The 17,724-nt window shown below is 40.6% G+C and overlaps 1 protein-coding gene across 8 annotated transcripts in view; it reads right to left on the bottom strand.

Annotated features, from left to right (window-relative positions):
- pde4d (phosphodiesterase 4D, cAMP-specific) overlaps positions 1–17,724 on the bottom strand; it is a 200,669-nt gene that overhangs the window by 6,735 nt on the left and 176,210 nt on the right. For all 8 annotated transcript variants that reach the window (XM_053680374.1, XM_017467927.3, XM_017467926.3 and 5 more), the window contains 9 exons: positions 14,992–15,104; positions 5,576–5,669; positions 4,841–5,016; positions 4,387–4,485; positions 4,083–4,247; positions 2,718–2,817; positions 1,629–1,783; positions 1,417–1,539; positions 538–720 (listed from right to left, as the gene is read on the bottom strand). In XM_053680374.1, the coding sequence (XP_053536349.1) occupies positions 538–720; positions 1,417–1,539; positions 1,629–1,783; positions 2,718–2,817; positions 4,083–4,247; positions 4,387–4,485; positions 4,841–5,016; positions 5,576–5,669; positions 14,992–15,104 (1,208 nt within the window). The remainder of the gene's footprint in view (positions 1–537; positions 721–1,416; positions 1,540–1,628; positions 1,784–2,717; positions 2,818–4,082; positions 4,248–4,386; positions 4,486–4,840; positions 5,017–5,575; positions 5,670–14,991; positions 15,105–17,724) is intronic.

The raw sequence follows: 17,724 nt of genomic DNA, 5'->3' as shown, positions 1-17,724 counted from the left end.
AGGGGTGCAATCCTAATGTCAGGAGATCACTAATCTTGATGATGCCACAGCAATCTGTGGCCAAGAGTCCAAAAGAGCAAAACTGGCTGTTCTTTCTAGATCGGCAGAGTGGCTTTAGTCTCTCCACTGTCAATCAAACCATCACTAGCCAATCATGCGTGTCTTTCAGGTATCAACATCAGTTGACAGGGAAGAGCTAGCTAGTGAGTTGGAATTGGCTAATGACTAAAAATGACTAAAAATGACTAGACCAAATATAGCTTGATGCTGACTGCATCGATGGTGATGCCTTCTCTGCATGTCCAGATAAGTCAGACATTTGACCTTGTTGTGATCTTGACCCTGTTTGGATAAATTTCAAAATCTAATCAGTTCATCTGGTTATAATGATAATTCCATATGCTCAACCACTTGTTCTTGAGAGATCATGCTAATGAGAATCTCAGACAGATGGCCGGACGGTCCAATTGATAATTCCTCCACCACCTAGTGGTAAAACAATGGAGCTTAAAATTCCACAGGTCATCAGTCTCTTACCTGGGATTTCTCAACTGAAGCGTTGTGTTTGTCACACATGGGACTGATCTCCATGCCACGTTCCCTCTCGCGGTCTCCCTGGCTGAAGAACTCCTCCATGATGCGGTCTGTCCACTGGCGGTACAGCTGCAGTGGTTTGGTGGGGTTACTGAGGTCTGCGCAGTGCACCATGTTCTGTAGCACCTGAGACACAAGCAGCCAAAAAAACCCAAAACACTTCTTTACTGTCCTAAAGTTTCCCAGTGCTGTTGAATTCTCTATGCTATTTGTTCAGTATGTCTTTATTTAACAATTTTTGGAGTGAGTTTCCAACAGTCTGAGGTAAAGCTGTAGCTTTTTAAGTTTTCTGACACAGGAAAGTCTTCAGGACACAGAGCTTTGTGCTTTCTCTGTGACATGACAAGCCGTGTTCTTTTGACTGTCTATAGCTGTTATAATGTGATAAGAACTAACGTGCTTCATGGATGTTCATGGATATTCCATAACATTACATGTAACTATAAATGGACGGTATGAGAGAAATAAATAAATAAATAAAAACGTCAGGATCTGTGTTATTTCAGGATGGCAACAGAAACGCTTCTCTTTATCTCTGCAGTTACATCACATATCTCGAGAAAAAGTGAAATGATAGAAATATACTGTAGTGTCCAAAAAGACTTAGTACTATAGTATGTTTAAAATAAGAATCTAACCACTTTAACTTCTATAAATAATTCATTATCTACAGTAAAGCTAATTGGAAAGGTCTTGCAGCTATGAGAGTGAGAAATCTGGCTTTGCTCATGGATCCTGAGAGTTGAAGGGGTTACTTGTAATCGTAATCCATCACACTCACGTCATATATATAACACTGCCAGTGCTGTTTGGATAACTAACCTGTATCCTGTCTGAATAATTATCCAGCAGCAGAACCCCAGAGCTGGTCACTTTTTTTGTCTCCACCATGGTTTTCAGATCCGCCAGTAAATTCATGTGTTTCGACATGTCTGTGGCCAGAACCTGCACACGACCCAAAACACAAAAGCCATTTAACTGGAATGACAGCACTAATAATGAGACAAAGTGCAGATAAATAGTGTGTAACTCACGATGTCGATGACCATCTTGCGCAGTGACTGTCTCTGTTTCTTGGTGAGGTTCTGGAAGATGTCACAGTTCTCTTCCTGCAGAAGCTTAAAGCCCACAGCCAGGTGATGGTTCTCCAACACAGACGAGTCATTATACATAAGAGCCAGCTCAGAGTCTGAGGAGAAAAGACTCACATAAATGACAGATTTCGTATACATTTATCTTATTATACATGTGTATGTACTGTATATATAACTCTGTTTTGCTGTGTATTTTTGCTGCATTTCTATCCTGATGGGAGTGGTCTCTACCAGGATGACTCCACCCCCATCCAGGCTCGATGAATGACTTACTGAGTATGGAATTTCTGTAAATCATACGTTATACGTTAGGCCATCACACCCACCAGATCTCAATCCAGTTGGGCACTTATGGGAGATTGTGGATTGATGTTTTAAGACAGCGTTCTAAACCACCATCATCATAACACCAACTGAGGGATTTGCATTTTGAAGAACGCTATTCATCCTTTCAGAACAAGTCTATGCCAAGGTGTAGGGAAGCTTTCTGGTGGCTCATTGACACTTTAATGTTGTTGTTTTTTTCCTCTTTGTCACCCATGTGTGTGTGTGCATGTATCTGTCTTTAACTGTTAACACAACAGTGTCCTTCCTTACATAATGAAAGTCCCTATACCGAGTCCACAGTGTTCGGCCCAGAGCTAAGTACCTTGTGTAATGGCATGGCATGTGAGCGTGGCTTTGCCGTCCACAGTCACATGCACGGATAGCTGTTTCACTGACCCGCACACCTGGCGCACATGAAACAACCTCAACTATACACTACCTGAGCTTCTATGATAATTCACAAAATCTATTTGTGTCAGATGTCCAAAAAAAACCCCACAGAACATTTCAAAGAAGTGCAAAATTAGAGTAGTTATTCTAAGAGTGGCAGCTTGGAGTCCATACCAGGTTTATTTTTAGAGGACAGAGGCAAAGACATAAATAGATAATGGGTCATGGTGACAATATCTTGACTGATAAGCCCGTTCTCACTCTGCCAGCTTGATGTGCTGTGCTGCTGGCAGGGGAGAGCACACGACTTACTAGTGTTAATGAGGAACTGGTTGGAGACGCCAGGATGATCGACATCGTGTATCGCGCTGGCAAATATGGCAGCAAGAATCTCTAAATCTGTGAAAACAGCCTATTGAACGGAACAGAGAGAGGAGAAGAAGGAGAAGAAGAAGAAGAAAAAAAAAGAGTTCATTTACTCGGCTTAGATAACAAAAAATACAAGGAACACAACACAATCTGGTTTTGAAGTCTAAAAGACAGAAAAGCAATCAGCAGATAATCAGTGCACTAATGTGTAATTACAATGCCTCGTATAATGAAACTATTTAACCAAATACTCAGTGTGTTTACATGCACAGAAATATCTGACACCTGCAACAACAACAACAACAACAACAACAAAACACCTTATTTGGCAGTAAATTTGAAAAACTCATTTACATGCACTTAAGTAATCTGATAACGGGAAATCACTCGAGGGGTTTCACATGAGCTAGTTAACAGCCTGATTTCTTCAGTAGCCAATTTATTAGCGTAACTGCATTTCCCTGTAGCGTAATTCATTTGTTTTATTTGTATAGTGCTTTAATAATAGAAATGATAACAAAACAGCTTTACAGAAATCTGGATGTAGATTTCTAGCCAAACGATTCCTTCATGTTCTGGGTAACATTTTATAGTGCAAATCAAAATCATTACTGTTCTACAGCTGTATACTATAAAGTCATTACAACAGTATTAAGTGTGTTGAAAGGATCTTCAGAATGATATGGTCATATTGTCCTAGGATAAGAGTCCTAGGATGAGCACAGGGCAGCGTTTATGGTTACAGCAGCAACTATTTTATTGACTGATTGGAATAATAATGGTAATAAACGCTACACTATTTCATATCATTTTAATCCGTTATGAGTTATATTTCTTGCTGGCTGTTTGAACTGGAGCTGTTTGTCGCTGGCTGATAACGGACTGCACTCGTGCCACTTTGTGTGGAAAGATTTATCTGGGAGTTTTTATAGTTGCAAACGATACATAACGATATCCTGCGAGAGAGGTCGCTGTTTTCACAGAGACGAGCTGTTTCCTGGAATCATCTGATAAATTTTGTATGCATGCAATTAGGCAGAAAACACAAGATATCAGTTTAGCAGTATACGTGTGCTAAATAACCCAATTGCTGAGCTAAATTCCAGAGAAGATATAGATTTATTCAAATTACATTCGTTCAAACTCTCATGATTTTAAGAACTTAGTGACTAAATGCTGCTGGACACACAGTGAGTGAATCTCAGCTTCCAAAGCTCTTGATGGAATTAAAGTTTTTCTAAGTTGGTATGTTAAATCAGATGAACTGAAGCAGGGCAGATCCTAAAACTGGAGAGTGATGTGTGGTACCTCGAGAGCAGGGCTGGAGAGCAACACATGAGTGGACTGAGTCACATCGGCAGCGTGGATGTTGTTGTGGTAGGCAACATCGCTATGGTAATGGTCTTCTAACGTCATCAGATACGTTATAAAAGTGTCGAGTGGAATCTTAAACGTCTTTAATAAGTCTCTTTCCTATAAGGTAGCAGATAGGGGGGAAACAAACGGCATGAAGACACACGAAAAAATCCAACAGAAACGGGAACAGAAAAAATGATCATCACTAATGCCAACTGGGAAAGTCGTGCAAACTTAACAAAAAAAATTTTCACACCTGGAATATTGTGTGCATCATAACTGTTAAAGGTCTGTTGCAAGAGAACTCTGTGACTTTGAAAACATTAAGGCCCCATTTGTTCACATCTTCAAGCTCCTGAAATGGAAAAAAACAAAACAAAACAAAAGTGATGTTTTAAGAAATAACCAGTGAGAGTATCTGCTGTTCTCTTGATGATAATGTACATTTCATCAAATCCTTGCAGTACATGACACACCTGGGATTAGCCATCATTTCCCAAACAGATTTAATAGCATAAGAACAAAACAAGACAAAAAAAAAAACGGACATTTTTTAAATGAAGCTAGCTGAATTTGTTAGACATTTTTGATAAAGAAAAGTGAGCACTTGTTCCAGTCCAAAGTATGATATCATGCTTTCATACAGCCACTGCGTTCAACATTTCTCTGTCCAGTGACACACACACACACACACACACACACACACACACCTTGGCCAGTGCTTCCTCAGTGTCCGTCTTGACTCCGAAGCGAGGGATGTTTGAATTGGTCAGGCTGGAACTGTGAGTGAGCTTCTTCACGCCACTGATCTGGGACATCGGCCGCTTCTTCTTCTCCTTGTCCTTCTGTGACTGTGGAGACGGCATTTCCACTTCATGCTGCTTGTCTGCCAAGGCACGCAAAACACACCCAAACAAGTGTAAAAGTAGAGCAAAAGTAATAATAAACTTTCTTTTATAAAGCGCCTTTAAAAGCAGCTTCTCAAAGCGCTGGAGATTGCATTCATGTATTATCATATTCCATGTCAACTTTTGGATATTAAAGGGTCAACTAATCAGATGTGTAATTATGGATTTAATAATCACCACGTTCAGATTTCAATTCCTTGTTTGCCAGTTATGGCACGAAAAGTATAAATATCTACTGATTATTTTCTAGCTAAGACACATGATAAAGCATTTACACCAGCAAAATCAACAATTTACTTTAATGATGAAACGCAGCAATCAGCTGGTTCCTTGCTAACTAACGGAATGATTTTTTTTAATAAAACGTAATTCTCTATAAAGCAGTAGGAAACTATATGCTATTCTACAGTTTATATTTCTAACAACGTTACAGCATTGAAGCTCATCTCTGCTTGCCGTACAATTTAAACTACAGCCATGGCTCATGACATTATGACAAGGTTATGAAACATGTTTATGATTCTTGTTACCACTTACCTAAAAATGTACTGGAGATATACTCAGACACCTGGTTTCCAGAGCGGCTCATTTCAGACAGGTGGGTCAGCTCTCGGTTCAACATCCTCTTGAACTGCAAAGGCACATGTATGCATATACGAGTTAAACTTTGGCAGAATACAGAATTTTTCTAAGCATTTCCAATAAGCAGAAAACATTTAGATTGTTGGTGAAAAGTCACATGTAAATTGATATAAATAAAACGGACATCTTATAAAATCTCATGTACAGGTATTTGTGCTCCTCGTCCACCCAAAACAAGATAAAGACCAAAACAAAATCCCTTATAATCTCCTTGCATTCTTATTTTCAAAGTCTGTTTGGCATTCGGATGGTCTGGAAACTCAAGGCTGAGTTTCTCAGATGAGCCATAACACATGAAGACAGAATCCGCACTATCTCACACTTTGAAAAACGAGGTCACAGTGACACACTCAGTCACGGGGTAGGAGGCCTCGAAAAACACGGGCAGCAATGCAAGACTACATGGGCAGCAATACAGGAAAACAAGAACCTGACACTATGCAGGATGACAGACAGAGTCAAATCATTTTTAGGCACAGAGGAATGAGAACCATTACAAAAGATTTACAAGACATCGAAAAACTGTGTGGGAAGTGAGACATGGAAATGGCAGCAGCGAGGATTCAGCTAGACGCTAGCAAGATAAACAACAACATTTGGCTGTACATTTAGAGTCATTATCTGAGAAACAACAGCAGTTGCGAGAGAAGCAATACAAAGAGGTCATACACTCACAACCCTACATACATCCAGCAAGCTCACTAACTCCATCAATCAATAAATCACATCCGTGCATCTCTCTCCTCTCGCTCTCTCTCTGAGTTCATAGCTATCCCTATGTAGTATACGGTCATAAGAAACCCCTGCATGTCTAACGTGCTAATTTATAGAAAAAGACCTTCACCAAAATCTAAATCCCTTCAGACTCTCAGGGCCTAATGCTGGGTCAAGACTCCTCACTAAATTCAACAATCCAATAAACCAGTTCATTTACACAGCATTTTTATTTGTGTGTTTATCTGACCAATAGGTCTTTAAATGATGTCTGTTTCCGTGCCATAAGAAAGGCTTGTATCTCAGAGGTGCTAATTTATAGGAAAAGGGGGGGAACCCTTCATTCTTAAGCATTTAAACTATCAGGGCCATTTGGTGGGTCAAGTCTCTTCACTAAATTCATCAATCAACGACTCAGAGAGAGAGAGCGCGAGAGAGAGAGAGATGAAAGGACGTATAAATAAGCTATTTATGTGTGTATGTGACCATATGGTTCTGAGAGTACCTCTCAGAGGTACTGATTTACAGGATAAGGGGGGAAAATGTATTCTTATCGCTTTAAACTCTCAGGGCCTGACGTTGGATCAAGACTCCTTGCAAAATTCTTCAGTGAAACATCCATGTATCTCTCTCTTCTTTGTTTATGTTGAAGCTACAAATTCTGACAATACATCTGTTTGGAAGGAAATCTTCCATCTCTAATGTAGTCATTCGTAGGAAAGGAAAAAATAACCCCTTCATTAACCCCTTAAACTCTCCGGGTCTTATGACTTATGATAAATCCAGACTTACATTCCTTAACCTTTCCTATTAGTTTCACTGAATAATGTTGAGTAGTTTTTCAGTAATATTCTTATGAAACAGGTCATCTACATCCCCACATTTATAACCACCGGCTCAATAAATTCTTCAATCAGTAAATCAGCTCATTTACACATCCATCCATGTCGCTCTTTCTATCCTTCTCAGTCTATGTATGTATCTGACCATATGGGTCCGACAGTACATCGGTTTCTCGATGTCAGAAGAAAAGCTTCTATCTCGAATGTGGTAATTTACAGGAGCCCTCATTCTAAACATCTTAAACGCTCAGGGTATAACGATGGGTCCAGACTCACATTCCTTACTCTTATAACTAGTGCATACCTTCCCTGAATAATTTTGAGTAGTTAATGAGGTCATACTGCCACATCCCTACATACATAACAACCAGCTCACTAAATTCTTCCATCAATAAAGCAATCGATTAACACATCCGATGTAATATATATCTTATAAAGGAATCATCAATACATTATTATACACTTTTAAATGGAGATGCAATGTTTCTTGGGGAATTTAACCAGGCCATGTGTCAGTAATTGCGCAATCTGGGGGGGGGTCTGCCTTTTATACTCTTTTCATACTCATTCTTTATGTCAGTGTGAATACTGGAGTTTTCATCTGTACTCTAGTGAATTTTAATTAGTAGCAACACAATGGATTGCTTTGTGCATCAGTGATAACATGAACATGTTTAAGTCACGACCTTACAGATCGAACGTCTGATGGCTAACGAACAAGATTTTACTGTCGTTCATTTCTATTGGTCCATTTGCTAAGAAATGTTCACACCGTGTAAAGGTCAGCTATTGCTTGAAAATGGTGTAAATACAAAGCAGAAATAAAAACAATCATCAGGTTTTCAATGAACAACCCTATATAATCATTGGACAATAAAAATGGAGGCACCCTTTATTATGAAACAATATGTCAATGACCAGCTTACCTTTATGTATCCCCAAGAAACGGTAAGCAAGTAATTCGCCTCAGGCATTTTGAGAAGCGAGCTTTTCCGTATAGCAGATAAAAATAGCACAGCTATTAGCTGCAGAAATGAAAGTCATAATAATACAAAAATCTGATCAATGCATTATTCCTCATCATACGTCCACAATATGCTAGAACGCCAGCACAGTCCAGACATTTCTCCAAATGATCCCAAACATCATTGCTCAATGTAACCTTCATTTATCACATATAGAGCTGGACCAGATTCCTAATAAAACGGTCAAACGAGCGAGCCGATAGCATCTTTCTAAGCACACAGCGAACTCAGAGATGCTCATGCCAGAGAGGCAGAAAACCCTCCATCAACAGCTTCCAAATAAGGCTCTGTTCCACACCAACATCATTCAGGTGAGAGCAGCTCAGACTGCAGCCCCCGCTCACCCTCCAAGGATCAGGCTGAGTACATTGCTTCAGCTTATTGGCCAAACTGAGGTCTATGTAAATCTGAGAGGCGGGATCTGTCTCTCCAGCCCTGCCCCCCTTCTCCGGAGCTGTGCAGCTCAAAGTGAGATGCTTGAAGCAATCCCCATGATACCTGCTCATAATCAAACGAACGTAGAGTACTGTATGTGGGGGGACTGTGCAATTGTGTGATGCTGATTTGTGTGTGTGTGTGTGTGTGTGTGTGTGTGTGTGTGTCAGTCAGAGTGAGGTAATCAGCACGACATGACTGAAACGTAGGTAATGTCTCATCCTGGGGTATAAAATATTCAGTGAGAGGAGGAAGATTCACAAGTCTTGCTCATGTGGGGAGTCGGAGAGCATATGTGAAAAGCTATTATACTGCCGTTGTTCAAAGAGACTTGCTCTATTCTGTGATAACATGAAGGCATTAAAGACGGTACTCGTACTCGTTTGTCTTAGTAAAGTCCGAATAAGTTTGAAGCTACAATTAGGAATTTGCAAAAACATTTCTGATGTTCAATTAACAGTTTAGAATACTCCTGTCTAAACACCAATCCTATGTGATTGTGGGTTCATGTAGAAGGCCTTATGCCTGCTTACAAAGTACATAAAAGAGAATTTAAGGCTGTTTACAATGTACAAAATATAATCAAATAAAATATAATAAAATAGAAAAGTTTTTTTTTAAATTCAGGTTCTACTTTCATACAGTGTATGATCGTACAATGTGTGAAATTATGATTAGTTGCATTATTCCTTAAACCATATCCTATAAAATCCGCCTTACTTTTTCAACTGAAATCCAAAATCAAATAATTACATGCTCACAAGACGTAATTGAGCGCCACAACACACAAATCCATGATACAGTGCCAACATGAGTGGTATTTTTTAGCTTTTACTAATCATATACTTCAGCTGTTTATGAAGTGAAAATTGCACGAACACCCCCCCCGGAAAAAAAAACAAAACCCACACACTTTAATCAGATCACCTGTACATCTGCTCACTTATATAATCAGCCAATCATGTGGCAGTAGCACAGTGCATAAAATCATGCAGATACAGGTCAAGGGCTTCAGTTAATGTTCACGTCAAACATCAGAATGGGGAAAAAAAGATTTCTGTGACTTTAACCGTGGTGCCAGAAGGGCTGGGTTGAGTATTTCATAAAATGCTAATCTCCTGGTATTTTCACATAACACAACAGTCTAGAGTTTACGCAAAGTGGTGCGAAAAACAAAACACTGAGTGAGCAACAGTTCTGTGTGTGGAAACACCTTCTTGATAAGAAAGGTCAGAGGAAAATGACCAGATCGGTTTGTGTTGCCAGGAAGAATATAGTAACTCATATAATCACTCTTTATAACCACGATGAGCAGAAAAGCACCTCAGCATGAGATGAGTGAGCCTGTGCCCACGTTAGCCTCAGATTCTCAGCTGGAAGGAGAGTGGAACCTGATGCGGTCTTCTGCTGTTGTAGCTCATCCACCTCAAGGTTTGATGTGTTGTGTGTTCTGAGATGCTTTTCTGCTCACCACCGTTGTAAAGCACGCTTATTTGAGTTACTGTAGACTTCCTGTCAGCTCAGACCGGTCTGACATTCTCCTCTGATCTCTCTTATCAACAAGGTGTTTCAGCCTGCAGAACATCTGCACACAGCGGTCTGTTTTTCTACACCATTTTGTCAGAGAGATCACATTTTTTCCTTCATTCTGATGTTTCATGTGATTAACTCTAGCTCTTCGCCTGCATCTGCATGATTGTGTGTGCACGTGCGAGTGTGTAAATTATATATACATATTTTTAAAAAATATAATAATAAGCAATTGAATAATGAATAATGAAATTTGACATGGATGAAAAAATATACAGGTTTTTTTCTGGAATTTGGTTCTGGATGATGGAGGAATGTAGTATACAAAAGGGTGGATGTGTTGAGGTACTATAAAAAGTTTTTTTTGTTTTTTTAAAAGCCATTCATTCATTGATTTTCGGCAAGCCCTTTGTCCTGGTGGATCCGGAGCTAATCCCGGGAAGGCTGGGCGTGAGGTGGGAATACACCCTGAATCGGATGCCAGTCCATCACAAGCACCATGCACCTACACATTCATTCACACCTAGGGACAATTTAGATTTGCAAATCCACCTACCAGCATGTTATTGGGATGTAGGAGGAAACTGGAAAACCTGGAGGAAACTCATAGAAACAAAGGGAGAACATGTAAAACTCTACACAGACAGTAACCCAAGCTCAGGGTCAAACCTGGACCTTTAACCCATTAAACTCCCAGGAACCATAAGCACGTAAAGATTTACCTTCCTCGATCTCATAGCCATAGATATTTTTTAAAAAAGTTTCACTGCAGTTACAGAACAATATGCTTCAGGATGAATAACTGAATAAGATGATGTGATTTAATGGATTGTAGGAGAAATTTCGAGTTCTTCTTGGAAGAACAAATTAGTCCTGGCCATATATCCATAATAATGTAAGAATATTATATGTATGATACACTGAAAGCCCATATTAGGAAATAAAACATGACAACTAACCCTCAAATACCATTAGAACACCATGCGTGGGATACGATTATTAATTAAGGCAATGACCATGAATGTAAATCCTGTGATAATCAGCTATGGTCTTTCAGTGGTCCCAGAATAGCTCCTTCCAATAGTGAGGACAACAGAGGAAGAGGCTGAGCCGAAAGGGTGACGTGGGATTGTTTCACACTTCTGCTCCCTCAGAGACGGCGGCAGAACACTGCCTCATTTACAGCTTTCCTGGAGCAGATGAGCCAGTCATAATCGGGCAGTGTGGGCTCATGCGGACACACGCGTGTGTTGTTTCTATTGTCGATATGTCTGCAAGGTGTTAAAACACTCACTCTTAGTGGCGAATGGAAAAAAGAAGAAAAAAACCCAAGACGTGAGCCGATTTTAGCTGTGATTTCTCTGTAAATGATTTTTCCTGTAGACTGGGATCTAAATAGCAACTCTATTTTGAATGTGTGGCATCAATTTAAAAATAAACCCCAGAAAGAACTGAAAGTCCATAGATACTGATTTTATGTAATGATATCAATGAAATATTACTTTCATAACAAAACACTTCCCACTGACAGGAAATGTGCATGGAATCTCTCTCACACACACACACACACACTACAGTCAAACCCACAATTATTGACACCCTCCTTGATGAAAGTTTATATATTCCTTAAGAAATATTTAAAACAACAAATTGTCATTCTTTTACATTTGCTCTCAGTCTCCAGAAATTCTGTCACTGACTTTGGTCATTATCTCTTTCCGTGCAGAATAAATATGAGGTTGCACAATGGAGACAAACAAATATCTGATTACATAAAAAAAGTACACTTAATATTTGGTTACATATCCCTTGCTTGCAATAACCGCATCAAGCCGGTGACCCACTGATGTCACCAAACTGTTGCATTCTTCTTTTGTGATCCTTTTTCCAGGCTTTTACTGCAGCTTCTTTCAGTTGTTTGTTTGTTTTTGGAGGTTTGTTCCTTCAGTCTCCTTTTCAGGAAGTGAAATGTATGCTCAACGGGGTTAAGGTCTGGTGATTGACTTGGTCAGTCTAAAACCTTCCACTTTTATCCACCGATGAAGTCCTTTGTTGTGTTGGCAGTGTTACGGTTCATTGTCTTGCTGCATGATGAATTCCTCCCATTTATATTGGATTGGCAGACAGAATGTTTCTGTAGGCTTCTGAATTCATTCTGCTGCTAGAATAATGAGTTATATCATCAATAAAGATGATTAGTGAGCACATTCCAGGAGCAGCCATACAAGCCCAAGCCATGACACTATCTCCCCCATGCTTGACCAGTGGGCTTGTATAGTTAATCAAGGTTAATCTTGGTTCCAGAACTTTTCTGAGTCATCTCTGTATTTCTTTGCCAATTCCAATCTGGCTTTCTTGTGGTATGGCCTCTATATTTCTGCTCTCCAAGTCTTCTTTGAACGGTGGATTGTGATACCTTCACCCCTGATCTGTGGAGGTTGTTGGTGATGTCACTGACTGCTGTTCTTGAGTTAATGAATTTAATTCCACTCAAGTCTGCTGCTGATAGATACAAATGTTTACACCCCACTATGCTACCACATTGGACTCTTATACTTTATTCTTACATTACGTTTGTATTTTATGTCATTTATAATGTTAAATTACTCTTAGTATACTTTGTGCTGCTGTAATTTGTGAATTTCCCCCTGAATAAAGCTCTCTCTCTCTCTCTCTCTCTCTCTCTCTCTCTCTCTCTCTCTCTCTCTCTCTTCAAAGCTCTCACAGTGTTTCTGTCATCGACTGCTGTTGTTTTCCTTGGCTGACCTGTTCGATGTCTTCTTGTTAGTACACCATTGGTCTCTTTCTTTTTCAGGACATTCCTATTTGTTGTATTGGCTATGCTAAATGTTTGTGCAATGGATCTGGTCAATTTACTCTCTTTTCTCAGCTTCAAATGGCTTGCTTTTCTCCCATAGACAGCTCTCTGGTTTTCAAGTTGGTGTATCCTTTTTAACAACAAATGCAAACCAAGAATAGATATTCAGAGCTATTAATTATTTAAACAATCAATCTAACATGGCACACCTGGGGAACAAGAACCACCTGTTAGTCACATGGTCCAATATTTATAATCACTTGAAATGGGTGAGTTCAAACAAAAGGTGCCATGTTGTAAGTTGTTTAACACATCTAGATCTACATATAAGGAAATGAAAGCTAAAATTCTGATCTATACTTTCATATTCATCTTTTGATCTCAAAGTCAAATGTACAATTATATTCCCTCAGTTTATATTTTGCTGTTGGTGGTGGACAGTGTTGTGTAACACATTGCTCCAAAATCTCCTATAGGTGTTCAACTCCCATAACTGTGCTAATAATCTTTAAGTCAACTGTAAATACAGTTTTTGAGTACCAAAACTTGTGAGGTAATCTCCTAAATATGTAGAAGCTATTAAATAGCTCAGGACAGTTTTTTCCTCAGAAATGCCAGTAGTGTCCACAAGGATGGATAAAAATGAAAGTACTGAAAGGCTTGCATAGTGAAAAGATGGCATGCTGAAATGTGGCATAATTAATAACTTCAGAGTCCCTGGTTCAATCCTAAACTGTAGTTACTTTTTGTGAGGAGTTTCACATGTTCTCCAGTTTCTTCCCACCTCCCCAAAACATGTCAATAGGTCAGTAAGCTATGCTAAATTGAATGTGTGTCCATGGTGCTGTTCAATGGCCTGACATCCCATCTGGGGTGTATTCCTGCCTCAGGCTTCACGTTCCTCGGACAAGTTCCGGATTCTCAACAACCCTGACCGGTATAAAGTTGATACCGAAGAAGAATGACAACTTTTTTTTTATAGTACCTCAAAACATCCACTCTGTTGTATCTTACATTTTTCCACTGTCCATTGCTAAGAATCAAATTCCAGAAGTGTATACATACACTTCATCCCTCCATCATTACCAATAAATACTGACACTGATATTGGCACTGTATAGTGGATTTGAGTTGTGCTGCTGCTGCTGGTGGGCTCTAGCAACAAAACAAGCTGACAGACCTTGTGTTACCATGGATACGTGATGGAGGGAAAGGAACAGGCAGTCAAAGTGGAAACAAAACGTGAATGCTAGGTGCCCTTACACAAACAGGTGACCATTTCTGTAAAATCCTCAGCTATGTACGTGCAGCATCTGTGGCGTGCTCCAAGAGTTGGTATTTTGTGCGGTGGTGTTGTGGCGCAGCTGACTGGCTGGGGCTGATTAGCATGCCGCATGTGTGCTAAGACCCTGATGGAGAGTGTGAGCATGCTCAGTGCAGCAGACAAGCGATTTTCGCTTCCATCTTTGTAAACATTCAGAGACCAAGCAAGACTTGGGCTTACTGAAACGAGAGCTTCACCATGCGGTGCGGCACGACGCAAACACACACACACACACACACACACACACACACACACACACACTGCAATCAGGCCTTGAACAATCACAATATGCTCTGATGATATGAAGTTATTGACAGGTAATGTTGCTGCTCCAAAAATGTGTCACCAGGGACAGTGCATTAAGAAGGTCACAAACCAGGCGCAGAACTAAACATGAAAGATAACGTGACTGAATGAAGGTTTACACTGAACCTGAGGCCTGTGGGATACTGATGAGTAAAGAGGCACTTCAGAGTCAGAGACATGAAAACAAACACTGAAAGATTACCTCACGGACCTTACAAGAACCGTTCTATGACACCTGGGCCACTCTGTGGCATTACAAACATGACCAGAGCCAATCAACCCGCAGCTGAAGTAAAACAAAAAGGTGCCAGTCTTACCTTGTTAGAGGCCATCTCGCTGACCGAGTGCCGGGTCTGCAGGGTCTCCAGCTGGTCTAGGCACCAGTCAAGCTCCTCCAGTGTCTCGGTGGCCAGCTTCTGGTAGGCCTCTTCTGCAGGGAGAGAGGGGAGTGAAGGGTCAGTTCTGAGGCCCTTCAGTGGTCTAGCTGAGGCTCCCAGCAGAGGGCCCAAACGGCCATACAGCGCCATGTTGGGGTGTCCCGGCTGGACGCATGGGTGGTTCTTCATGCTGTGCTACGACCCTCCACGGTGAACGTCAAGGCTCCCAAATTGAGCCAAAAAAACCCTCCCCAGGAAAAATATACAGAACCTCAGTCAGAACTGTAATCCTCGAGTGGCAACGTGAAGCCACAGGCCGCAGTCGAATCTCATGGGAACAGTATATCCCTAAAGAAAATACACAAAGGGGCCGCACACGTACATAGAGCAAAATGGACACACACACATACACACTTACTCACACACACTCACACACACAGAGCGATGTATCCAGTGATCTAAGGTCCAATGTGCTGTTAAGCGCAGAGCGAGTGTCCCAGTGTTGGAGTTGTGTGCTGTTTGTAAGCAGGCCCATCTCTGCCCAGCAGCTCCTGCTTTACATCCCCAAGCTTTACATCCATACAGACCAGCCCAGAATAACGGCTAAAGGCATGATGTCTGAGCAACACACACAGACATACACATGCATGCACACACAGTGTATGAAGGGCTGACGCCAACAGATGACCCGTCTCTTCTCTGTCTCTAGTCTTCCAGCAGTGATAAGGGATAACGAGCCAGAGAGGGGGAAAAAAAGAAAAGTCTGTTAGCTGTGTGTGTGTGCTAGCGCGGCAGATGCCCTGTGTGTGCGGGGGGCGGCCGTGGCGCGTCGCTAGCTGAACGTGAGCAGAGCTTCCCTCTAAAACAGGAGCCTGAAGGCTACCAGTGCTGCGCCGTGGAAGGAGAGCGCAAGCTGCAGCCAAACCATGGCTTGGAGTATACAGGATTCAATGAGGAGGGAACAAGAGAAAGAATTTGCTGCATGCAATGCACAGGATTTGGTTCTATAATTATCTACAAAACTGAACCCAGCTTCACCAAACGTAATTCAGTAAGTAAGAGAAACAGCATCTAAATGGAGACAAGGTGTTCCAGTTTCAAATTTGAACTACAGTAGGGGGAATTCTGCAAAGGATCATGGTACATGTGATTGACTAGACACCCCAGTTTTATTAATATAGGGGGCAAGGGAAGATTCAGTGATTTGGGGGCCCTAGGCAAAATATAGGAATGGGGCCCTATTCAGTGTTTTAACACTGACATTAAAAATTTCAGCATACGTTATTTAGCATTGATCATTCTAGCATTGATCAAATTCTAAACATATAATTTGCATTTTTAGTTGGCCCTTGGCTTCTGGGGGCCTAAGGCTGTTGCCTAGCCTTGCCTAGTGCTAAGTCCGCCCCTCTTTGGAGGGAGACCTACAATTGTATTTTCCTCCTTTAATTAAATAACCTCCTTGGGGAGTACAGTGATTATGACGCATCGTATACGTAATGCAATGTACAATGAATACATGTGCAGGGTATTTTTATTAGGCCATCAGTCCATTATTCTGAAGACTATTAGAACACATTTAAATCCATTTGAAATTCAAGTCGTGACGTGCTCAATTCAAATGAAACTTTGGGATACTACCCTGTTCTCCAAAAAGCACTTATCCACACCATTTATACTCTATATCTATGTGTCCTAGTGAAATTGTATTAAAATGATCCTTGACTCAGTTTCATTCAGATTCCTAGTCAACGGTAGTGCACGTTAGCATGTGTAGATTGCAAACCTGAGACATGAAGCACAAGAAGCACATGTTCACTCATCTAACAAAGCTCGGATTATCCCTGTCACTTTCTTTCCTTCTTCCTTCCTCTTTCTCTTTGTCTCTCCCTCACTCTGCTTCTCTCTCTCTACGCAGGACTGGGGTGCCACTCTCTGAAAGGGACTGCACTGACGTCAATGGCATTCTTCTCATGCTTAGTGCGACACCAGACACCAGCACGAGCGAGGCCACTGGCTCCGTGGACAGCAGGGCTGCTATGATATTCTGGACTGGATCACGACGATCCGGATCGAGGACTCGGAATATACTACTGGCTCAGTGTTCATCAATATAACCTTAGCTGTAGCATTACTAAGCTCTTGGTGCTACACCTGCTTAGAGGAGAAATTGAAGGAATAGTTCATTAAAAAATTATATTTACACAAATTTCCGCTGAACTGAAAACGATTTGCTGAGACATGTTTTGTGCCTGAAGTTTTGTGTATGCACTGGAGCTAGAGTTTAGGTGACAGACTTTCAGTTCTTGTTACAAAAATGTAATAAGTAGCTTTAGTGCAAAACTAAAGGAGCAAATACTAGAACCAAACCTATCATGATTATTTGTGTGAGTTTAGAATAAGAGGACAATTGTGGAAACTAAGAATTTTGTCTAGACGGAGTAATAATAGGTCACTAACGACTTAAACTAAAACACTTCTTTCTAATGGATCTTTACAAAAATACACATTTGCTATATATACTGTATTTTTGTCAACTATTAAGTTAGTGCTTTATTTAGTTAACTTGTTAGTTGATAATAGTCGAGTTAGCTAATTACTTAACACTTGCTAAGTACATATGTGTACTGTATGCATATATAATGTACACTGCTTTAGTTAATGTTAATTTAAAGT

This window comes from Ictalurus punctatus, chromosome 5, assembly GCF_001660625.3.
Source record: "Ictalurus punctatus breed USDA103 chromosome 5, Coco_2.0, whole genome shotgun sequence".
NCBI classification, from domain to species: domain Eukaryota; kingdom Metazoa; phylum Chordata; class Actinopteri; order Siluriformes; family Ictaluridae; genus Ictalurus; species Ictalurus punctatus.
The sequence above is the reverse complement of the archived record's forward strand: the minus strand, read 5'-3'. Positions and strand labels throughout refer to the sequence as shown.